General features: G+C 50.6%; 3 protein-coding genes across 5 annotated transcripts in view; 1 reads left to right on the top strand and 2 right to left on the bottom strand.

Moving 5' to 3' along the window:
- The window catches only part of InR-2 (insulin-like receptor-like), a 48,913-nt gene extending 31,304 nt beyond the window's left edge, over window positions 1-17,609 (bottom strand). The window contains exon 1 of one of the 2 annotated variants that reach the window (XM_025302516.1): window positions 16,987-17,609. The gene's annotated coding sequence lies outside the window, so the exon portion shown is untranslated. Of the gene's footprint in view, window positions 1-9,726; window positions 9,949-16,986 lie in introns of those variants that run through there. The other variant, XM_025302521.1, reaches the window with a different exon arrangement.
- Window positions 17,610-19,331: 1,722 nt separating this feature from the next.
- The window catches only part of retn (retained), a 155,763-nt gene continuing 150,221 nt past the window's right edge, over window positions 19,332-24,873 (top strand). Inside the window, exon 1 of the mRNA XM_025302480.1 lies at window positions 19,332-19,907. Coding sequence (XP_025158265.1) covers window positions 19,821-19,907 — 87 coding nt within the window. The 5' untranslated portion in view covers window positions 19,332-19,820. The remainder of the gene's footprint in view (window positions 19,908-24,873) is intronic.
- Window positions 20,224-24,795, bottom strand: LOC105185967 (major facilitator superfamily domain-containing protein 12). Of its 2 annotated transcripts, XM_025302491.1 has the most exons (8): window positions 24,617-24,795; window positions 23,208-23,331; window positions 22,575-22,901; window positions 22,207-22,489; window positions 21,622-21,736; window positions 21,128-21,499; window positions 20,772-21,025; window positions 20,224-20,579 (listed from the first exon to the last, which is right to left on the bottom strand). In XM_025302491.1, the coding sequence occupies exons 3-8, from the start codon at window positions 22,759-22,761 to the stop codon at window positions 20,459-20,461; spliced, it is 1,332 nt and encodes a 443-aa protein (XP_025158276.1). In that variant the 5' UTR covers window positions 22,762-22,901; window positions 23,208-23,331; window positions 24,617-24,795; the 3' UTR covers window positions 20,224-20,458. The 2 variants fall into 2 exon arrangements, with proteins under 2 accessions (XP_025158276.1, XP_019698235.1); XM_019842676.2 differs by having other exon boundaries at window positions 22,575-23,331.

Below are 24,873 nucleotides of genomic sequence, written 5' to 3'. Positions count from 1 at the left end.
ATTGCCAATCTGGTCTGTTTTCCTTGCGTGTTGCCGCTCTCACGAGCCCGCCGCCGTCGTCGTTCTCCGCGGCGAAATTGCGAATATGTGCCCGATAGGATCGTCTCGTGCTCTCGTCTCTCCGCACAACTGCACTTATCTCGACTGTGTCGATTATTTACAGCGATTTACGAATCTTACACGCTTGGTGTATGGTGTATGGTGTACGAGTGACGTGGGAACGTCACATGTGGCCTCATTTTTATGCACATTTTTATACCAACATGCGACATGTCCGTGCATTTTTATGAGTCTTATGAGTTCGGGATATGCGGGTCATGATGCGTTTCGTACGATCGGAAAATATTTATGACGGTGCGATTACACAGCGCGTTGTGATTTGAAATTATCGGGCGAGTCGGAATATTTATAGTAAATCTCGTCGATGCTTTGAGTGCAGCACAAGCTGGCGTATAAAACTATGAACATTGAACACAAAGCGGAGAGGAAATTTCCACCCCTTCCTCCCCCCCCTCTCTCTCTCTCGATGGATGCCCAGGTACACTTTGCAACCACTGTTGCATGCACGTGATGCGATGTGCTTCTCTGTTGCCACAACTCTTCGTGCGGAAAAGTAAACCAACTAAGAGCCGTACCCAGTTACCAATCCAGTTGCGTGCGAGTGTGTATGTGTGTGTGTCCAGGAGCAATATTCGTTCGTTTACGATGCCAACTTCCAACAAACCAAACGCCGCTTTTCATTATGCGAAATGCTACGTGTATGCAGGCAAAAGAAGCGGAATTGCGAGAGAGATACGAGAGACAGGAAAAAGAGAAGGGGAGTGATACGTGCGAGAGCGATGCAAACACTTGGTCGGCGACACTGTATATTTCTTCCAAATACAGCGGGACTTATCGTGCCGCGTGTAACGACACGACAACCGTGTACGATAGTACCTCTGAAGTTTAACCTTATAGGTGATAGGTATACAAGGTCATCAGCAGATATAAAAAATCGACGATGCACTGACCGAAGTCAACATGTTTCTCAGGATTGCCGATAACGCATCGATCGAGGAACGGTTTGGGAATAAAGCGATGTAGCAGGTATCGAGTAGAGAGAGAGCAGACGATACTGCTTAAGGGGACTGGGGAGGGTCAGATTGCTGAAAAATCATGCTTGTTTTTGACAATATTTTGCGATGAACTGAATAAATGTGCAAGAATGAAAGTTTTAGGTATATTTATACAACATGTGAAGAGTAAAAAGATTTTGTTTATTAACAAATACTCATATAAATATACGATATATATAGCTGAAATATACTCTCCTTTTTTTTTCAACTTGTCATTTTTGCAGTAATATCTCGGCTCTCGGTGGTCCGCGATCAGAGCGAATTTTAGCTAGAAATCTTAAGGAGGCTTATCATTATCCGGCGAAGCACTATAAAAAAAATCGAACGAAATTAACAAAATGGCAGCTATTATTAGGAAAAATTCAAATTTTTCAGGTCTTTTACAATAAAAAGTTCTTTTACAAATAAAAGTTCTTTTACAAAAAAATTAATATCTCGAAATAAAATATTTTGACGGAGTTGTCCATGGCTCACCTGAGGAGCCAGATGAACAACAAATATTATTGCTTTAAAATTTCCAATCGATACGAAGCTCAGTTTCGGAGAAATCACTGCAAACAGCTGAACAATAAAATTTCGAGAGAAACGCGTTTAAAATTTAAGTGGACGTATATTTATATGAATATTTGTTAATAAACAAAATTTTTCTACTTTTCATATGTTACATAAATATATCAAAAATTTTCATTCTTGCACATTTATTCAGTTCATCACAAAATATTATCAAAAAACAAGCACGATTTTTCAGTAATTTGATTGACCCTCCACCAGTCCTCTTAATAAACATGGTCCTGCATGGTATCTGCATCGAAATCTCCCAAGGCACTGGAGGGCCTCGGAACCGTTCGGAAAGATTAGCCGAAATTCACACAATCGCAAAACAGAATGCCGATGCGCTGCAATTATCGGAAAATTAGCATATGCTGAAGCAATTGGCGCCGATATGACGGCGATAATAAATCAGACCTGTTGCAATGTATCTCTCTCATCGTTTCCCGTTTAAGGTGAAATCGCTGTTCACTCAGTTGCACCGCTTTCAACTTCTTCATCGGATCACCCGACGTCGGTATCTCGCGCATCAAGATGTCCACAACAACTCGCCGGGCCCTTTTGCGATTCTCCGCGAAGACGGCGCGTGAAAAAACAGATACGCGACGAGGAATCGCACCATTGTGTGCGTATAGACAATGCCGGAGACACGACACGCTGGTCGCGCGATCCCACGTGCTGCGAAGCGGCCGCGAAAAGGGACAAAAGAGAAGGGAAAAATTCGGAGCGTCGCGTCTGGTCTCGCGCGTGCAGTATCGTCTTGCTGCGCCGTGACTCCCGGGGTTAAGTAACGTAATTCGATCAAGCGTAGATTTCTCTTAATAATAAACAGCAATTGCTTGATTGCGTGTAAAAGGGGTCAGACTATCGCTCGACTAACGAGACGTGTACGCGGTGGTATGCGGTGCGCGCCGATAAATTCGATTGATGGACAGCAGCCGATCACACACCCCTGGTGGTGAGGTGCACGCGCGCACCAGTCGTAAACACCTCCGGAGCGGCTCGTCCAAGTCGAGCCAGCCACTCGAACTTTCCACGCGACGAGCGCTTCTCATCCCGGCGAGCGCGAAAGACGATCGCCAGGCATTCGCAGAATGAGGAACTCCACGCGGTCCCACCAACTACGCCCCGTCTTATTCATAGTTCCAGTCGCGCGAGTGGAGGCGAGTGCACGGGAATAATATCATCTTGCAACGTACACACACACACACACACACACACACACACATGGTGTATCCGTCATCGCAACGCTGATCATTTCGGGAGCTGAGCGAAACATCAACGTTACGTTAATGGGGTGCAGCGACGGAAACTTTCAATATTCGACAAACTTGGCGCACGTGCGCAGCACTGAAACTGAACTCTATTATGGTCTCTCTAAACGCTTCCCTCTGGAGCCTGCAAGTTTCCCTCCGAAACACTCGTTTCCGGAATGAGTATTCTCGCAGGCACCGCTCCGCCACGCGCCAGACCGCGCCAGATCGCGCGCCTTCCGCAGGAGGCTCTTCTTCCAAAAGAGGCATCTGCGGATTCATCATTCCTTTCCTTTTCTCGTCTTTGCATGAAATCGAGTCGCGAAAGCGCCTGTCGACAGACAGACCGCGCACGCGGCCTGCGCGGCGATACGAAATCATTTTTTCATGCCCTGCGATTGGTGTTAAAGCGCATTGGTGTTAAATCCGGTGCCGGTACGCACCGATAGCCCGACATGTACGTAATGCGTGCGAATGCAACGAAACGGAGCTCGAGCGTAGAACGAGGAAGATGGATGCATCGGAGGAACGATGCAACGGCGGCGGCGGCGGCGGCGGCGACGGCGGCGGCGGTGACGCTGGTGGGGAACAGACCGAGCACGAAAGAGGGAACGTCGCGACGAACGGGAGGAAGAGGGTGAACAGCGGGCTTCATTCACAGCGCCACGCGCCGTCCACGTTCTACTACGAGAGGTATTTGTACTGTCGCGTTTGCAGGTTCGCCGACACCACCCGCGGATCCGTCTGTCGGCGGCCTGTTCGTCTCTCCAGACCGCACCTCGCCGACCGTCACACCCCGTACTTGTCTCGCATGCCGTTCAGAACGCCTGGACGCGATGATCAAGCTGGCGAGGAACGCGGCCACAAGATTATAGCCCGACATCGAATGCGACTCGGCAATCGTGGGAAATCACGTGCCGTCGTTTGGCATCGTTTTAATAAAATGCTCAGAGGGAGGGAGAGGCCGAGAGAGAAGGAGAGAGAGAGAGAGAGAGAGAGAGAAAGAGAGAGAGAGGGAGGCTGGAAAAGAAAGAGAAAGTAAAAAATAGAATTTATTTGCATGCTGAGATACATAATGATCCCTTGGAGTTTGCACAAAAACGCAAGTCAAAATCAGAACGTGCAGAAAAGAAAAGAATCAACTGTAGGAATTCGTTAACTACGGGTAACGTCGGAAAAACTTAGGAGGAGAATTCCAACATTTCGAAGGGAAAAATGCCAACAGTAGCGTCGACCAAGTAGGATCCGCAAGGATGCGGTTGATCACAAAGGCAAGAGTAATTTCAAATAGGCGGTAAAATGTGAGTGAGCGAGACGGAGATACTTATTGAGAGGAAGATCTTTGCGCGACATATTGCTGCGAGATATCGCGATTGCGTAACGATAAGACTCGAGAGACAGGGCCACACCGCGCAATATACATAATAATGAACCAGCGCATTATTCTCGAGCCGTGTCAAGCAGCACACGTAGACTTTTCGCACGTCACGACGTCGATGCAATGCGCGCAGAACGGTAGGTAAGTGAGGTGTACATAAATAAGTAGTTCTATGTGCAACCGGATGCGATCGATGGATCGCATAATAATGAATGCACACCGCGTGCAGTTAATTGAAGTACAGTAGTTGCAACCTGCGCAAAGAGTAACACATTGCAATCTCGCGCGAGCGGCGAGCGGAACGAAGAGCAAGACCTAGATAGATCGTCTACCGGAATACGAGATACGAGATACGATATCGTCCCGATAAATCGACCTTCTCAAGCGTCACTAACAGGAAGACAAAAACCACGTTTATAGTCAAGGACGATAGCGCAGCCGATCGTACGCTTCTCTCTCCTGTTCCGCGCCCGGGCGTTAAATCTCACGAAGCGGCGACGAAGACGACGACGACAACGACGACGACGACGACGACGACGACGACGACGACGATGATAACGACGACGGAGCGCACTGTCTCGCTTCCTCGCGTGTTGCTTTCGTTCTCGTCGTCGTCCGCCACGCCGCGTTGGCATCCTCTTTCTTCTCCGGCGGCCTCTTCCCAGCCCCTCCACCCCCCTCCCAGCAGTGACGACGGTGAAACTGAATGGGAGGAGATGGTCGATACACACTAACTCACACCCGTACCGCCGCCGCACACGCACAACGACGACGCGCCTCGAGGAGTGCTTCTACCTTGCGCTTCTTCTTCTCGCCACGCTATCTCCGACCAATCGAACACGAGGACGCGGGTACACTCGTTTCAACCTACACGGCGGCGCATCGAGGAGAGTACGGTCTCTCCTCTACAGACATTCGCGCTCTCCGTGTGTATTCACACGCATTCCTGACTGCTCACTGCCGACGCTGGGCCTGCGCTTCTTTCAACCGCATGGAACACGCGCGCGTTATATCTCTCTTTCCCTTTCTCCCATACCAACATATGTGTCTTTTTCTCTGTCCCCAAAGGGAAAATGTGCAAGGCAGACCTATTTTGTCACATCGGCCTGTTTGTTTGTCATCGTTATGGCCGAGCGGGTGGCTCATAGAGAAAAGGTCTCTGTTTACGTCCTCAATTATTGTTGGTTAATTCGTTTATTGCTCACGTCTTCCCACTGCCAACGTTTTTCCACGTGCCATGTGAGCAAGTCATCAAGTGTACAGGGATCACAGGCTGATCCTTGCCGTCCTCCGTCCCAGCCAAGAGACCTTACCGCTCCTCCTCAGGTACGCGACAATGTCCCGCTACATAATACCACCCACTAGCTGATTCAGACACGTGCGACACCGTTCGTCGTCGTCCTCCGCAACGATCGTTAACGAGACGCCGATAAGAAAAGAAGATCGTTCTGTTGCGTGCCGTCGCAACTAGTTCGCTTTTTAGTCTGTTTATATATATCGCGCAGCTCTCATCACGCCTCTTCGCGTCTCTCTTTATTCGTCACCGCCGATATCGTCATCTAACGCTCGTAGCCTCGTGTGTCACGCATCGTCACAATCGCCGCGCGATTGTACATCCGCGAATCCCGCCGCGTCGCGCCAGGCGTGCAAAACTCTCGTCATCGCAATTCGCATGACCGAGTTCGTATTTTGTTAATTCGCGTCACAATCGTTCGCGGCCCGTTTGTTACGCGCCGGTTACGAGCGAAGTTTCGAGGGAACAGCGGCCAATTAACTCAACGTGGTCGCGTGAGCGTGTCAATTGACTTCGATCAATTCGCTTCGCGGCTTCTTCACGGTTACATGTGTGTAACGTGTGACACGTAATAATACAGAAATATATGTAAATAATGCTCGTTTGAATAGTAAGTGCAAGTGAGACGCTTCCCGAGAGAGCGAGGAGGAACGAATACACATTCGATCGGCCACGTTGGATCAACATATTGATTCGCTCCAATTACCGATTGTTATCGATGTCTCAGAGGCATCCTCATCGAGAGCGATTTTAATTATTCTTTTCTAAAACACATTGCTCTGATAGACGCGTTCTTGAAAAAGACGCGCAGGACACGTGTGTCGGGTGGCAGTAACCAGTTGTAATCTACAACGGCCGATAAAGACCAACGCAATGAGATATAACGTTCTCGAGAAGCGACAAGCACACACACACACACACACACACACACACACACACACACGGCTACCTTTATCAGTGCCCAAACAAAATTAAGCATTTCACGTATGTGCTAATAAAAGAGAGCATCATAACGATTTTCTGCTCGAGTTCCGCGCGCCAGGCCTCGCAGATTTTCGTAAAGAGCGGACTCTTTCGTAAAGAACGATCGGTTGGTCCCAAGATAAACGCGCGATCGGTGCGGTAAAATACGACATTTGCAACAGAGTTCGAAAGCATGTATCATTACTAGATTTCGCCGCGATAAACGCGCGAAAATAATTACCCGTTTCGATATTGGCGCGATATCTTAAGCTGCGGCGTGTCGCGAATTCAATGCAAAGTTGAGGCGAGGCAAACTCTCGCGATAATTGGCGTTACACGCGCAGTGCATCTTTTCCGGGTGCACCTGCAGAGTTGAAAATTCACCCGTCGACAATTGTATCGATTTCACCCGCTGACTACACCGAGCCGCGCGATTCCCGCGGCGTGTGTCTGTCTAATCCTAAATATATATCGCAGGATAACACAGATTCATATACTGAAATTCTCATCCGCGCGCATTACGCTTCGCTGTGCTTGCGAAAGCTGACGTGTTTACCAGCCGATCTTTCCCACTCTTTTTTGCGTTCCGTTTTTTGTGCGGACGCCGCTGCGTTTCGAAACACACAAAACGCTGTACCTCCAAGCAGTGCTACGGAAATAGCGGCGTATCCCGGAGTACACCGGAATGGCGCAACGTCAGCGGATAATTTTGACTTCTCCTGCCCACGACAGAAGCACGATTATCCGGTAAAAACGGCGAGCTTAAGTATCACGGATTGATCGCTTTGAGCGGGATGCGACATAAAACGACGTTTCTTCTCATTAAGGCTCGCGTGGTCCATCTTGACGACTGAGAATCACTGCTGTCTCTCGTTCGCGCTCTCTCTCTCTCTCTCTCTCTCTCTCTCTCTCTCTCTCTCTCTCTCTCTCTCTCTCTCTCTCTCTCTCTCTTTCTCTCTCTCCCTCACCCTTTATGAGGGTAGCGTTGGTGGTGGTGGCGGTGGTTGAGTGAACCAGGGCGTAGGTGGATCGTGCAGGTGGTGGGGGGCAAAAGTAGTGGGAGCAAAGAAGTGCGATACTACGCCGCAGTATAAGGGGTGGACGATCGATGCGAGCCAAAACATTGCCACATGCCTAGCGCGCGAAACTTGCCGTGAGACCCCCCTCGTCGTCGTCGTTCCCTGGCTCGAGTCGCGCGAGCGTGTGTATGTGTGTGGCATGTCTCACGTACTCGACAATTTCGTGTGTGCCCCGTCGGCCCGATTACGTCAGACGGCGGCGAGACGCGGCCACGTCGAACCCGCGATACGATCGCGATCGATCCTTCCCCCTTCCCCGCCGCCCCTGTGTGTGTGTGTGTATGTGTGTGTGCGCGTGCTGATCCTCTTCCGCGCTTTATATTATAGTTTTATAGTTTCCTCTGCTCCCGCGTCCGATATTACATACGTATGGCGTTGTGCCATTCCGCTGTGCGTGAAACCGGAGAAAACTCTCGCAAATCCGGGGCTCACGTGCTCGCGCTGTTACGTTATGTGACGTTAATGCGCGCGGACGGGTCGGTTCGGCTAACTCTCCTTCGTCCGCTCAGCGTACACGTCTCAACGCTCGACAACAAACGATTGAGCACGGCGATGTCTTGTAAATATAATTGCTACATTGTACCGGGAGTAATTGTCGCGATCGCGCGTGCTACATGTCGCAGCTAATTATTGGACACGATAGGACGCGTTCGGGGGCTGTTCGGTGAACGCCGATCCTTGTTGGTTGTGAATAATAGACGAGCGACCACGTAATATTCGTCGTAACCGCGACATTGCATCGCCGACCGGGCCGTCGGCTCGCGGAAAGCCGTTAGAAAGCGGATCTAACGCGCACCGGAATGTCAAGAAATTCTTTTTACGAGCACGCTGAAATTACGTGCGACGCGCAAAACGTTGCTCGCGCGATTGCTCGGGCAAAAGAGAGAGAGAGAGAGAGAGAGAGAGAGAGAGAAAAAGAACTTATCTAATACCTACTTTGCCTGCCTGCCTGTCTACCTGCCTGCATGCCTGCCTGCCTGCCTATTTGCCTACGATTTTACATGGCGGCACGCGCGCCTGTAAAACGCGAATAAAAACGGAAAGTCATTCTGACGAATTTCTTCGCACGAGCAAACGCACGAGGGACACTCAACGCGTACTGCGGGGCGTGAAATCGCGAGGCAAGTGGAGAAGTATTTATAGTCTCGTACGACCACGCGTCCTGAATTTGAACCGTATAGAAAATACATCGGGATAATAATACCTGGAAGAAAACGACGGCCCGCCGCCGAGCATGGCCGCACGCGTGAGCGGATGGATCGGCAGCAAGCAGCGCCTCTGTCTCGCGCTTACCTACACCTGCATGCTCAAGCTAAAATGTATCGGGTCGGGAAAACTCGGACACTACAAACGATATTCGACTTATCGTTTTCCACGACTTACAACACCGCGCTCTATTCTGACGTCTCGGTTTCGGTTGGCGCGCGCAGGAAGAAGCACCGCGAGCGTGTCGAAGCGCACGATAAACGAGCGCACGTGGGCAGCGCGAACGATAAATGAAATCTCCGCTCGCGGCAAAGACAACCGGAAGCGCGTGAGGCCGCAACATGGGACCAGGAAACTGGACGCGCAGCCGCCAACACATTCAATTCCGCGCGTGTATCGCTGGAACAATATTTTTTTCGACAGATAAAGCGGCAATCGTCAACTTCACGATTCGATAACTCTCCACTGCGCGAACGAACGAACGAACGAACGAACGAACGAACGAACGAACGAACGAGCAAACGAATGAACGCACGCACGATATCATCGCGTTATCGTACTACGCGCAATTTTTTTCTATCGTCCTCTCTCGACGCGGCGTACAATAAAAGAATCGCTGTCATTATTGCCGATTCGATTCGATTCGCTCGCTCGTTTGTTCGCTCACTCATACGTCCGACTTCGCAGTCACTCTCACGCGGGAAGCAATTGCCGCTCTCGCAAGTGGCTCGTTTCATCGCGGAACGCGAATTCCCCGTCGCGTTGTCGCGCGACACAAAAGGGGACTCGCTTCGGTTACCTCGCGAGCGTATACCTGCGCGCACGTATGCACGTATGCGAGGGAAAAAGAAGAGCGTGCACAGAGCGTCTCGTCTTATCTAATACCTACATCGCGCGGCGGGCTATCGGATGTCGCGCTCGAAGTGCGCGAAGGGTCGCTGTCCCCGATGTCTAAGTAGCGGCCACGACGGTCGCCTCGTCGTCGTGTCGGCTGGACGTTAGCCGAGCGTCGATGTGGGTGCATTATATACACCGGGTGCGTGCTCCACGCACCACGCTTGCTCCGCGTATACGCACGACGCGCGTAAAACCCTCTCTCTCTCTCTCTCTCTCTCTCTCTCTTCTCTCTCTCTCTCTCTTCCTCTCACGCACACTCACAGCAGATGTGCGCCGCTAATAAACACTTAAACGAGCGAGCGAGGAGCTTGCGAACGATAACAAGAAGGCATGCGCTGCCGCCTTTCCTCGAAGCGAACTGCCGCCTGCCGCCTGCCACCGTCCTAGTCGTCGTCGTCGTCGTCATCGTCGTCGTCGTCGTCGTCGTCGCCACCTCCACCGCCACCGTCGCTCCGTCGTCGAGGGGTTGAACGCGAACGGAGGGGTAAGAAAGTGCGCAGTAAGGAAAGGATGGACCCCACCCGCCGCCACCACTTACTCGTCCCCGCCAGACGACCCTACGCGACTAATCGGCGTCGCGACGAGCCCTGAGGATCTTTCCCGGCGATCGACGATTTAATTTTCCCTCGCAAACGTTCGACGTGGCGAGAAATTACGCGCGCGCGCGCGCGCGCGGCAGGAGATTGAAGGAAATAATCGATATAAGAGGATTGCATCAAGCTCGATTTAGCAATTTTCTCTTAAAAGCGAGAGAGTTATCCGACGCGAGAGCGCGTACCGACGCGGCTCCTTAGAATCGCCCTTTTGAAATGAGACACGGCGAGAAAGATGACTGCGAATAAATAATGCAGCAGCGAGAGAAAAGAAATATTTATCCGCAGGCGGCTTTCAACGACGGCGTCGTCACGGTAATGGAAGCGGCTCCGGAGACGGAGATGCGGCGCAAGTCGATGATGCAGGATCATGCCGGACCAGCCGCCATCCAACGGTGAGCGCGGAAACCGACTGAGCGTGGTCCATTGTGTGCGCGGTAATCAATGAGGGGAAGAGGGGAAAGAAGAAGTCCATCGGTATATCGGACGCTAATTAACGCGCCGATTCGACGTGTTGTCCTTCCACAGAGCCGAGGCTATTCGCATCTGCCGTAACGCCCACGACCCACTTTCCAGCGAGCGCTGATTAGCGAGCGTTCTAATCAACTTCTAGCTAGATAAGTTTCGCCGATGTTTGTACATCTAATAGCGTAGGCGCGCGAACGTCAAGATCCACTGGTGGATGTTTAATTCACGAATACGACCGAGCGATGCGAGTCTACGACGCGAGCTGATATCGGTTCGTTGAAAAGCTCGGCCGGTCGCTGCGGAGAGCAAAACGGTATGCTCGCGTGCGCGGAGGGCAGCGCCGACATGCGGGGAAAGGGAGGAATATCGAGAACACGGATGGCGAGTGCTGGCGGTGAGCAATAATACGTTGGTTTATTAGCGAGAAAGAGATGCAGACACTCGCGATACTCGCTCAAGTACACAAAGTAACTCCCACGCCCATAGGGTGTTCGTAGAAAGCCGCCGTGGCTCCCCTCCCCCTATCGTTGTTACTGTCGATTACAAATCGCGGAGGTAGTAGAAGTAAATGAAGAACGGGAAAGAGAGACAAGTCTGAGAAAGAAGAGAGAGGAGGGCGGGGGAGGGGGAAGGGGATAAAAGGAACGAAAGGGAACGAAAGCGGACTACACCGGTTGACATTGAACAGGAGCGAAAACACGAGAGATGGGAAAGGAATAACGAACGAAAAAGCCGGTGACGAGGCGGAAATTTCAAGCAGAGTTTGCAGCGTGCGACCGCGTCGCCGCGAGCGAACGCTACGCTCGTTACATGGCAAAATGAGAGCAAGAGAAAGAAAGTCATTAGAATGGAAGAAAGTTATTTGATAGCAACGGCAGATATGTTACCAGCGTGTAATCAACGAGATAGGAAGAGGAGGGAGGGAGGGAGGGAGGGAAAGAGAGAGAGAGAGAGAGAAAAGTATTACATTAAATATAGTACGATAGTGCGAAAAATCTTCCTGCGAGATGATAAGCGAGAGCGTAGAGATTTCAGGGTGGAGCGGTTTCGCGTAACATCATACTTTTCAAGGTGCGCTTTATCAATGGTGAATGCGATAAGAGCCGCGAGACGGTGTCAACAGCCGAGTTAGAGCCGCTGTCGGAATCCGGCGAGGATATCGCGAGAGAAGAGCACGCGAACGATTTCGGGACCGCGCGCGTCCTCGGTGCTGCAAAGTGCATAACATATGGCTGAGTGAAATATAGTTCTTGGAAGGTATTCGTACACACCACCACGACGACATACGCCCCCAGAGACACCTCGACTTATACATAAACACACACACACACACACACACACACACGCGCGCGCGACATAGGTATCGTGTGCATATTTAACGACCTTCGATGAAAGGTTGACCTCTTCTCTCCGCTTTACCGTCGTCACCGGCACGCGCGTTACAACCCGAAATCGAAGGGTTCGCGGTCGTCGCGCGTTCTCGAGACACCCGGTATGCAATGCATGGAATGTGGTTTATACACCGGGATCTAGGTAAAACGCACGCGGGGCGATCGAGAGATGCGAGCACACGCGAGGCAGGCAGGCAGGCAGGCAAGCGGGAGCAGGCAGGCGAGCGAAGCAACACGGAATCGTCGCTACGTGAAAACGCTGATTTAGCGGTGTAGGCGAATTGATATATTTGAAAACACGTTCGCGCGTGCCTTCGCGAGCGTCGTTAAAGCCTCTTTCATGACAGAGGCGCAGGCTGCGAATTTCCAGCGCTCGCCATCGAGGAGTGAGTCCGTTTTTCGAGGTGGAACGGGTTAACCATATTCGAGCCGACGAATTAACGGAGATTAGTCGGCGATAAGGACAAACGTGCAGGCGCGCAGACGAGGACGTATCGTTCTGAAAATAGCCACTTTTCGAATAAGGTGGAATTACACGACGCTTACCCTCGTCCTCGAGCGCACGAACGTCGAGAGCGAATGCGAGCTATTACCTTCTTTCGAGGGAAAAGTTTCCGTCGCACATCAAATCGATACGTCCTTAAGATTTCGAATAATTGATTCTTCTTTTGCCGTTATGTACGCCGAGCCTGCCCAAACGCGGCGCGGCGACGCGCAAGCTTGAATAATGACACGTACGACTATAACTAACTGCCGTTTGCTAATAATCTCATTATCCAGTATAATTTGCGCACGTACGTGCAGTCATTATTACGAAATGACTATTGCTCGCGCAATTTCTAAGAACGACTCGCTATCGCAGGTGACGCGATTGATGGGTCCTCGCGAGCAATCCAATTCAATTAACGAATTAGCGAGCGTAGTTAAGATCCGATCTCGAAATGACCATCTCGCGCCGTTCACACAGCCGACGCGTCGAGTCGGCTCTGTGAGAATAATCGTGCGCACGTAATTGCGATACATTTTTTGCGTCGAACGAATAACCGCACGCGCGCGCTCGCGTGTACGCGTTATTCTCATGCGTTGCGATGACTGCGAAGACGAAACCTCATAGAGTCAAACAAAGCCAGGCGTACAATATTTAGTTGCGTGATAAGAAAAATGGTTATTTACGACAGCGGCAATGACAAATAGCGATGTCGTTATCATCATTGTAGTCGTCGTCGTCGTCGTCGTCGTCGTGGGTTTTGTGTTACGGTACGGAAAACACGGAGAAGATTACAGCAACGTAAGCGGCAGGCGTCGGCCTTGCTGTCGATGAGAATGTGCCGTGCTACGCGAAATATGTGCTTTTAAGGATTACCGACGTCGCTCATAAGAATCCCGAGGAATCACCGACGCGCGCTTCAGACGCCGGATTATTATATGCGCAAGGTTGACGGGAAACGCGGAAGGATGCGCACCGATAATGAAAAGAGCAAGAGAGAAGGGAAACATAAACACTCCAGGATCGATTCCTTTTTTCCCTCCGCGAAGGTCCGAGCGGGCGGGCGACCGTCTTCGCGCACCGTCGTCGAACACCGCGAATGTTTGTCGACGCGATATCCGGAGCCGGTTTCCCCTTCGGCGTAACAATGCCGAGCAATCGTTCTGTTGGGCGCATGCCCTTGGTGTGGCGCGTTAATAGCGCAACAGCGGTGACATTCCGTGCCATCGTCGGTGTACTCTCTCTCTCTCTCTCTCTCTTTCTCCGTTTCTCTCTCGCTCGCACAGGGAGCGAACAAGCTATCCAATTACGATACACGACGCGAACGGACTGCGCGCCGGGCGCGCGTTATTTGTATGGATCCGCCGTTTCTGCGGATTAATATTGCCCGCCGCGCAGCCGGTGACAATTATTCGGTAAACAATCGAAAGCGAGCGAGCGAGCGAGAGAGAGAGAGAGAGACGAGAGAGAGAGACGAGAGAGAGAGAGAGAGAGAGAGAGAGAGAGACGAGAGCGCGGCCGATGTAGCCCGCTGTTTCCTGACATTTCAACCGACCCCCCCCGGGCGCAGGGGCGGGGTGTCTCCCTTTTTTCTTTTAACAATTCCCCTGACTTCCGCGCTCTCGCGTAACCGGCCGACGCGCAAATACGGCGACACCGCCGCGGCGTAATGAAATATCGATTATTTCCGAGCCGCGCGCGTGGTGCTCTCGATAGGCAGCGCGAGATTTTGCACAGCCGTCGTATCGTTAGTGCCGGCGCGCGCTCTGTCAAATGCAAAGTGTCGGACAGGCCCGAAAAGGGTCGATAAAGGAGAGGAACACGTACAACAGGATCGCCCTTTGTGGTGTGATTTGCCACGGCGCTCGGTAGGATGCGCGCACCTTTCGACACTCATAAGGATAATAAAGCGCACGGGAGAGTTACGCAATGCGCCGCGGCGCGTTATTACCTGCCGTTAATGTCGGCCGTCAATAATCCAATACATTTTTTTTCTTTTCGAATATTCTCAAGGCTAGACGCCCTACAGACCCGTTGTCGCTTCCCCCGCTGCCGCCGGTCAAGGCAGCGGGTTACTCTGGGCTGACGTCTATGATGTCGTAAATGTCGCCGTTATTCGCACGGTTCCGCATTATTTTCCGCCCGACATCGGCTTAAGCGAGAAGGCATGTCTGACGACAAAGCGACTTCGCGCGCGCGCGCGCGAAATAACGTCGCCTCGCGTCTCGCGTCGCGACGAGACTCTGATCCCGGTTCCGTATGTAATCGTGAAGATACCCGCGACATACGACGATTATCTCACACGTGTCAATATCTCTCTTTTAAAAATGAAGTGAATGACGGATTTGCGCCTTTTTCTCTCTCGTAACGTAGACGTCCTTCGCCTCCAGCGCAATGCATATGTATGCGCATGCACACGAGCCATTAATTTATTGACACGTATATTGCGTGTACTCTATCCTTTATTTTTAATTCAACAGCCAATGGCATTGAAAATATCGTCGCTATCAATCAAAGTGAGTTTCTTATCAAACGTCAACGATTAGAAGCTTCGATCGATACTCTCTCCCGGCCTTCGCGCATCGTTCGCCGACTCGGAAATCGTAGAAAGGAACGGCGCCCATTTTCGGCCGACGCGGTGCGCTGCGTTGGCGATGAGAAAAGGACCTCGACACCGGAACCACGTTTCATCGGATTGCAGCGCGTTTGCGAAGATAAACCAAGCGCGTCGTCGTTCTCATTCAATTCGAAGTGTCACAGCCGTGACGCTGGAGAATAACTGGAGAAGAGCCGCGCGCGTTCATCGAGGTGTACGAGCATCAGGTGTCGACGACGAGCGATCCGTGAAATTCACGACTGCTCTTCCGAGAGCAAAACAAAGGAGAGGATAAAAAAACCCGCGCAAGGCGTCCGTCGTCTCTCAGACGAGCACGAACGTGGGACAAATCGAATAAATCGGCCGTCACGTGCGCCACGGCCGCCGCGAGACATCGATGTCGCCCGTGGGGGAGGCTTGGTCACATGCGCGAGCAACAAATTCATATATTTATAATAATGACGTAAGAGCGTAAGAATTCTCCCCGGAAAGAATACTCGGCCGCGAGCTCCGATCCGAGACCGTGGGGCCGAGCCGAGCCGAATTCTCGCGGTCCACACGGCCCTCTCTCGAGCTCTCGGCGATGTCGTCGCGATATTCACGACGCGACGGCGCGGCGCGGCGCGGCGCGACGCAGAGCGCCGGCGAACGAGGTTAGCCGAGCGACCGCGAGGTCAGTGATTAAAGAGAGAAATATCGTGGAGCACGATATAACCGTGGCGCGCGCTCTCTCTCTCTCTCTCTCTCTCTCTCTCTCTCTCTCTCTCTCTCTCTCTTCCTCTCTCTCTCTCTCTCTCTCTTCCTCTCTCTCTCCTCTCCCTCCCTCTCTCTCTCTCTCTCTTGCCTCTATCGACGCGCTTAAGGCCCTTTTACCGTCGGAAACAACACAATGTCGCCGCCGCCGAACCGAGATACGCAGAAACAGCCGGGCCAGCGATCCGCCTTCATGCCCTCCTTCCTCTGAAAGCGCCGCCGCGCCGCCTCCTACGTGAAGGAGAGGAGATCCTCTCTTTTTCCTCCGCGCATTCTAATCGGCCGAGCGAGCGAATGAACGAACGAGCAAGCGAGCAATTTTCACGGCGGCCTCGGAGGCCATTGATACCCGCACGGCCTACGGCACGCCGCGCCGCGCTACGCTGCGCTGCGTGCGAATACCGCCGCGGTGAAAGCACGCACGTTTCGTGGAAAAACATCTCGCGAGGCACAGAGAGTCGAGTCGCGAGAGGAGCAACGCCCAAGGAGCGACACATTGCGCCGCCGAAAACATTTCGAGCGTGCTGTCCGCGCGCGCGCGCGCGCGCACCTTTTCCCTCTGTCCTTTCTTCCTCCCCTCTCGCTGCTACCCGCCCGGCCGCGTTCCTCCTCGATCGAGGAACGACGACGACGGCGATTCGAGCGATTGGGAAAGACGGGGAATAAACAGAGAGGAAGAGAGAGAGAGATGGGCAGACAGACGGGAACGTCGTCCGGAGGCGTCTCATGAAAGAAGACGATCTTCGGAGCGGAATCAACGTCGCACGCGCGCCTACGGCATTTCTCGCGGTATAACAGCCAAATCGCAACGGGGATACGTCATAGACAAAAGAGACGAGTTCCGACGCCGACGCCGACGCCGACGACGACGACGACGACGACTGCGACGGCTACGACGGCTCGCGCGCGTGCGACGAAAAAAGCAAGCAGGAGAAAGCGCTCGATGGGAAGAAGTACTACTCACCGAAACGCGGCGTCCAGGCGGGGATTCCAAGACGTGTGCCGGAGTCATCACCACACGCGTCAACTGCCTCGCTCCTCGGCCACGACCGAAAGTCGTCGCCTCGTTAGAGATCCGGGACCGGTGAACACCGTGATCACTTTCCTCCGCAAACACGAGCAACACTCACACTCGCGGGCACACGTACTCATAGCACACCGGACAGTCCGTGATCGGCAGTCGGCTTACTGTCCGAGAGAGCTTATTAATCCTAACCTTCGTATTTTAAGAAGATAAGCAAAGTTTCAAACGGGCGGCGGCGACGGCAACGGCTACGGCTACGGTAACGCGGCGCGTCGTGGCGCGCGACGGCCAACCACGCCGGAGAATAAATATCGCGATTAACTCGGGGCGCAGATTCCCCGCGCGACTCGCACACAACTTGTTTACTAGAACGCGCACCACGCCATGCCCCGTAAACGCGCGTCCGTCCCCGACTACCCCTCGCCCGCCGAGCAAAATAAGAGTCTGCGCGGTGGCTCGGCGCCCGTCTACGCTCTCCCACCTTCTTCCCAGCCGCTTTGTAGCAGCGATAAAGAGAATATCTGCTTTGACGTACTACGACGCAATCGCGACGAACGAGCACATAACGCGCGAACAAGCGGGTCATCGTACCCTCATACGCCACCGTAAGCGCTACGCGTTGTCTTTCGTGTGAAAATGTCCGCGAGGATTTTCGACGAATCGTACACGCAGCGACATCTCGATTGGATGCGCCGAAGCGACGCGCGCGCGCGCGCGCGCGCGCGATGCCGCCGAAGCTACTTTCGGGCGGCATCGATAGGACCGACGAGGTCCTACGCGTCGAAGATCGCGTCTGCGATATCGCAGTGGTTGCTCTATGATGCAATGTTTATTTTATGATCTTTCTACGCGTCTCGATATATGTATATATGCATTGACCATGTAGTAATGTTACTCGTGCATCTATGGAATCGCATCTCTCTCTTTCCCCCGCCCGCCCGCCCCCCTTTCTCTCTCTCTCTCTCTCTCTCTCTCTCTCTCGCTCTCCCCACATTTACCCCTACGGACACGATGGTTCTACGTGAAATTTTATCGACGAACGGTGATCTTTAACCGTGTGTTTCGTCACGTTGCTCACAGCAGCAAAGGGCGAACTTACCAAAGTACGAGAGCGTAATATGAGCAGCGAAGCATTCGTCCCGTCGATGGGAAGGGAATACATTTGCACCATTTTATTCGCACGGCGCCATGTTTTCGACGCGACGCGACGACTCGGTTATGAATATTGAGAGACATCGCGTTTAATCACGCTCGCGCGGCCCCGATTGACGCGCCGAAACGATCGCCCGGTACTTGATGCGACACCTCCGACACCCGCTCGTGCGCGAAATCGTTGTCGACGGGCGAAAAGACGCTACGAAACGGAGCGGCCGCGATCCGACTTCTAACCGTCGCGAAACGAAGTGAAACTGCCGCGGGTTGCACGTGACGTCACGTCCGTTAAGCTGTTACCACCTAGTCGAGATACGTGATGATCACTACCTTCGTAATGGCATCGTGCGCTTGAACTTCGCATGCACGTTACAACTATTTCGAATATTTTTCGTTCGCCAGGCGAATTACGAATTATTTTCAATAATTGCGTTAATTTCCACGTCCATTTCCGTCAGCGGTACCTCTTGCATTTTCCCGCGATACATATTCTCTTCTCTCTCTCTCTCTCTCTCTCTCTCTCTCTCTCTCTCTCTCTCCTGCATCACACAGATTTCTCATGAACATTCATTTCACTTGAAAAAGAATCCCGTGATCGCGGAAAGTGCAACATGGTGCAATCGAGGAGCGCAGATCTGATTGGATTGGATCGGAACGGAGCTGTCTGATTGGTGCTACGTCAGCGCCAAACATCCGACGATCTCAATCGTCGCAATCTCATAGTCAATTAACAGAAAGGATCGCGGAAGTCGGAGTACGAAAAGTCGCTCTGCATTTTCGGCGATTGTAGCTCATCCGACACGAGTCTCGCGTCCGGATTGCCGAGGGTGAGTGTCGTACGTTTGTTGTGACAAATGTCAATCAACGGCTGACGAGAGTCAGCTCGCGGGACAACTAGTCAAGGGCTATCATCGAGCCCATAGTTCGTACGTTTGTATCGCCATAACCCTCCGGGGTGCACATCCGTCGGGCGTCTCTATTACGTCTTCAATCCGACGTACGCGGGATTCGTGCGCGAATTATCGTCGGTAATCGCCGAAAACAAGTGCCGTGCGTGCGTACGTGGCGTAATGACCAAAATATCATCGAGAAATCGCCGATATCACCGAGTCACCGGGCGCGGGGTGCGGGGGGCGGCGGTGGGCGATCGGGTACCGAGTGAAGTTGCGCGCTCAAACTGCGAGAATCGCAACCGCGTTTTCTCAACGCGGTCAGTTGAGAAAAGATTTGCGACGCAACAGGTCAGAGGGAACCGTTTGTCTCATATCCGCCGCGCTTTCGACTCGCCGAGGGCGAGTCTCGCGCGTGAATTGTCGTCGGGTACCGAGAGAGCGAGATTGTCGCGATAAAGTGTCGTTGAATATCGTGGAAGTTGCCGGGAGAAAAGGGAGATCTCGCGGAACGTGCCGGATCGGAACGGACATCGCGTTTCCACACAATGGCCGTTCAGAGTTTAAATCGTCGGGGATTTTCGACCCGTCGAGAAGGTCGCGCTCGCAAAATAATAATGTCGGGAGTGCCGAAGATAAATCTCGCGCGTTTGTGATAAGGAAGATCTTTACATCGCCGAAGGAAGCGTGGCGTTGTTTCCTCGTGCAACGGATCGTTAGAAGCATCGGACGATGAACACAATGTATTCGCCGTGGTTATGGCAGTTTGGGATTGAAATTGTCGCATCCTGCGCTTCCGGCTCGCCGAAGGAGAACCTTGTAAGTCACAGATCAAAGTAGTCGATGGAATTTATACAATTTCTGCACGACGAATTGCATGTTTCGTCGTCGGTTTGGAATAAGCGTTCGACAGAAGAAAAAGAATGTGTATGGATACGTTTAATTGACACGGTCGGTAATGTCGGTATTCCCGAATTATCTTGTGGACATCATCGATGATGACGAAGCTCACCGATGCTGATAGATAGCGTAAGAGTACGAAAAAAAAACTAGCAACACGATCTTGATACATAGCCCGGCTATTTCTAGGAGGTTGACTATTTTTTGCAAATAAAACTGTCGTTATACATGGCATAAAATATTTTTAATGTTCGTTGGCAGTTTTTTCTTCTTTTTTTACATGAGGTTTAATTGTACGACACGCAGACATAATTAGCATGCTTTTGAGTCATTAGTAGGTAGGTCATGGATACATAGCATACATTTATACATGCGTATAAAAAATTCTTAGGCAGTGAACGTGTTACAAGAGACGTTATAATGTTTCTCGTCCGCCGCACAACACATTTACGTCACGGATTACTGCTACTTTACGTCAAACAGCGAGATACAGATAGCAAAGTTATCAGTCCCAGTAACATCGACGAGGCGCACACTATGGACAATGTGTCTCGATTGTAGGTAGGGCAAAATTCCTTATCGTTGCATCTCCTGGAAACAAGAAAATGGATAGCGCGACGATTCTGCGTTGATTAGACCTCGCTCGCTCTTTACGACTCATCGACTCGCGAGATCCATAATCCACGTCGAGTCGCTCGCTTTTCGATCACGCTACGTGATTGTAGCCCGCGAGAGCAGCTATTAAAAGCGGCATTCGATCGCGAACGCAGTCGCGTTACTCACCATCTCTCGATGAGTATTACCACGAGGCCGGTGACGATCTTATCGAGGAAAGTGACGATAGAGTACACGAGCGCGCTGCGCTCCGTCCTGGAGCCGATTAATTCGGCGGTCACACTCAACGCCGTGACCATCGTGATGGAGCTTCCCGCGCCGATCAGCACGGCGACGACGTACACGGCCGTCGTGCCGGTGTCCACGAATTCCGTGACGGCGGCGGCGACTATACCGATTACGGCGCCGAGAAAATAGCAGATCTGAAATCACACGTGAAAAACACACGTTTATCCGGGTGCTCGATTCGGGGGTGTTCGATTCGTCCTCGTTCCGCCTTGAAACTAACACGAGTCGAGAATTACCTTCGTTCCGCAACATCTGTTGATATATTTAAGTAGTAAAGCGGCGACGAAAGAGGACACGTAGGAAACGAGCGGCACGGTGGCCAAGGCTCGTTTCCCCCCGACTTCGGTCTCTTCTATGTACAATGGCAGGTATACCGTGGCGAGGGTGATGAACAACCTGCTCGCCACGTACAGCATCGCAACTCGCAGCAAAATCGTGATGCGCGTCCATTCGTTAGACACCACGCGGTGCGGCGGTTGATGGGGCTCAGCCCCATCGATGTCCACCTTCCTCCTTATTGTCGGCCTCTCCAAGAGATGCGCTTTCAGCAGCATATGGAAGAAGGCTGTCGCGGTCAGGCCGAGAGCCGTGAGAACCAACACGATGTTCTGTGAATTAGAATCAAGCACATACAAGTATGAGTACGAGCGGGGTCCGTAGAGAGTAACGTCAGAGTGAATCGCGCGCGGTTTCGTTCTAACGTACGCGTCATCCTTCCTCTCTTACGCACTCTGAATTTGTAATAGTCTCGTTGATCCAACTGAACCATCGAGTCGTCATTAGTCGGTAGAACTATCCACGTGACCACGAAAACGATCACGGCCGCGCTAACTTGAGCGGAATATCTGCGATTAAATTCATCTCGGTATCATTTCGTCGGAAGCGGAATATTTCTCTCTTCCAAACGCATTTCCTTTCGACTGTAAATTGTTTGCGCGCCAAAAATTGCCTGCTTAGTCTTGAATAAAAGACATCTTTATTTTCGGTAATTTGTAATTCCAGAGTTACGTAGTATAGCTCGACATCGTAGATATCTAAGGCCCAGTTGCACCAACATTATTTTAATTTCAAGTGAGACTTGAGTACTCTACATATCTCTCTGTCTTTATTTATTTATTTAGTAAGAAAGATAAAGATGGATTTATGTTTAAGTCTCACTTACCATAAACCAAAATAATTTTGGTTGGTGCAACTGGGCCTAAGAATTCCGAGTACTCGACTGAAGAAATGCGTTTTTAACCAAGTAACGTCGCAATATGCGTGCGCGTCGTCACGTTTCCCACGTTCTCAAAAGAGCGTTGCATAATTCACATACCTTATCGCGGTCAGATCGGCTCGGTCTAGGAGGGAATTAGTTAACGAGGGAATCATTGACAAATGAGAGATTTGCACGGCCGCCCAACCTGTTTGAAAGATCGCGATGCTCGTTACATACAAGACCATGACGAGCGAACTGAACGAACTGGCGAAACCGCCGAATATCACGGGGAAAGTCAGGGTGACCATGACGGAGCCGAGAATATGCCAAGTTTTCTTTTTGCAGTAGCGATCGACGACGAAACCGAAGACGGGCGTCATCACCGCGTCGACGACTTGCCCTAGAATGAAATTCGTTGGGACATTAATCAATGCCGCTAATGAGCCGGCAACATCAGCACACATGACGCGACGCGTCACACTTACCCAATAGTAAAAGCCCACCGGCGATAATAGGCTGTAACAATACCACTCGTTGAAGGTAAATCAAAGTGTAGGAGAACCACATGGCAGCCGCTAAATCGTTGAAAATGTGGCCAAGAGCGTAGGCCAATTTCGTGGGCATTGTTATCCTCCCTTCCACGAGTGGTGTTTGTTCACTGGTACTATCCATTCTTGGAATAGAATGTGTTCTTCGAGACAAGATAGGAATTTTTTCTTACGATTCCCGTATATCCATTATACGATATTATCCTGGCTTGTTTGCCGCGTTTGCGGAAAATCGCTTCCTCGCAGGGCCGCGGTGAAACAAAACTGCAATAAATTTACAAGGCAGACAATATGATATAATAAGTCAGACTGTGGGAAATATATAACTTGTAAATGGGAAATATATTATCCCATCGCAAGAGTAATATCTCGTGGAGAAAAGTCTCTGTTGATTTATCGAATGAATGATCGAAATGTCTCTCATAAAATATAGCGCGCTCATAAAATATATCAACAATTACAAGAACCCTCAAGTATCGTGTGTCATGCGCAAATATTTGCTTGAAATTACATTACATTAAAGTCGATCGTACTCGATCGACAAAAATAACTTTGTAAAAAGGTACTTGCGATAAAGCTAAAGTTTCTTCTTAAGGCAAGTCTGTGGTAGACATTCCTTTCACTTGATTGGATATCGCTGCAAGCTATTTCCTTTCTTAAAATAGTTTCTTGCGTGATGTTCATGGATAAAATTCTGTCAAAAGATATAGATTGTTAAGGTATAAGCTGTATCTTAATTTTCTACTTCTTTTTCTTTTATTATAAATTCACTGAAGCGTATGTGAATCCGGTGTCTCCGGAACTGGGAGAATAAAAACGTGTAACCACGAGAACCATTGGAAACGAAATAAGGTATCACATGCCGCTTAAGGCGCAACAATAATTTTTATTACTATTTTAGATAATTGATTTTGCCGTTGCGATTTATTAATAACGTCACTTTTGCATCCTATTAATCAATCCTCAACGACAAGAGGAACGAAGATGTCAGCTTTCCAATGTGTCCTTTCTGAAGGAATCTACGATTCCTAGATGCAAAGATGTCGATGATAGTATCAAATCGCGCTCGACTTATCGGTAACTTGATCCAGATCCGTGTTCGCTTACATCACGTATTAGCAATAGGTAGAAGGCACATACATCACTCAAAACCACACAAACACTCGCCCATATTTGCTTTTACGAATTTCATAATTCGCTTAATTCGACTATGCGTAAAACTTTGTTGCGGGATTACAAGATAATTCATCATGCCGCTTTTTTGTTGATTGTTAAATATTTATCGTAGATATTTCGATTGCATATAAATATGGTGAGCATATTTGGTCAACTTTGTGTCGATCTATTACAGCGTTCCGTTATTTGATATCTTTAACACTAACATAACTCTACATCGATACGGGTCGCACGGATTTTAATTATTTCGAATCTTTTACTCCAACATGCTCGGTATTGTACGAGAATTATTTTGGGAAAAACCAGGCCTCTCTCTCCCTTTCTCTCCCTGCCAAATTGCGAGCATCGTCGAATTCACATGGAACTATAGATTTTGCAATATTTAACAAGATTGGGACTCGTGCAGAACAAACTGAGACGCAGTGTGAACCCAATTTGTTTCAATTTCTGCAGATTCATCTTTCTGTTTTAATGAGCGGAACTATTTGCTTAAATTATCAGGAATTCGGGAAATGTTGGAAAGGGCAATATAAAACTCTCGATAGTTTATGCGTTTCTAGTGAAACATCCAGTTCACACACACACGCGCGCGCGCACACACACACACACACACACACACACACACACACACACACACACACACACACACACACACGACTGAGAAACATGTAACTCGACCAACGTTGCCGGACGTCTTGTTGACGTCGCGTCGCGGTCGAAAAGGGCTTGTTTCACAAACGTCATCGAAGAAATAATCGGATTACAATAGACGCGATCTATTCGAACGTTGTGTGTATTTTTACCATTAACACCTGCCAGAATTAGCCCTGTCGTCACATGTCACGAGCGAATATCGCGAGCGAATAAGGCGGCTGTGCTATCCGCGTCGCGTGCAGGTGAAAGACTGAGCTCTGAAACGTGCATCGTTACGTTCCTCGCGGAAGATTATGTTAAATCGGCAGAGGCAGATTAGCACGGTATAATGTCGGTAGTTAACGATAACCATAATCTTATCGGTATATGACCACCGGTATTTGAACGTGTTAAAATGTCATAGCCA

Source organism: Harpegnathos saltator, unplaced genomic scaffold (assembly GCF_003227715.2).
Source record: "Harpegnathos saltator strain DR-91 unplaced genomic scaffold, Hsal_v8.6 scaffold115, whole genome shotgun sequence".
NCBI classification, from domain to species: Eukaryota; Metazoa; Arthropoda; class Insecta; order Hymenoptera; family Formicidae; genus Harpegnathos; species Harpegnathos saltator.
This window is presented reverse-complemented; position numbering and strand designations above follow the sequence as displayed.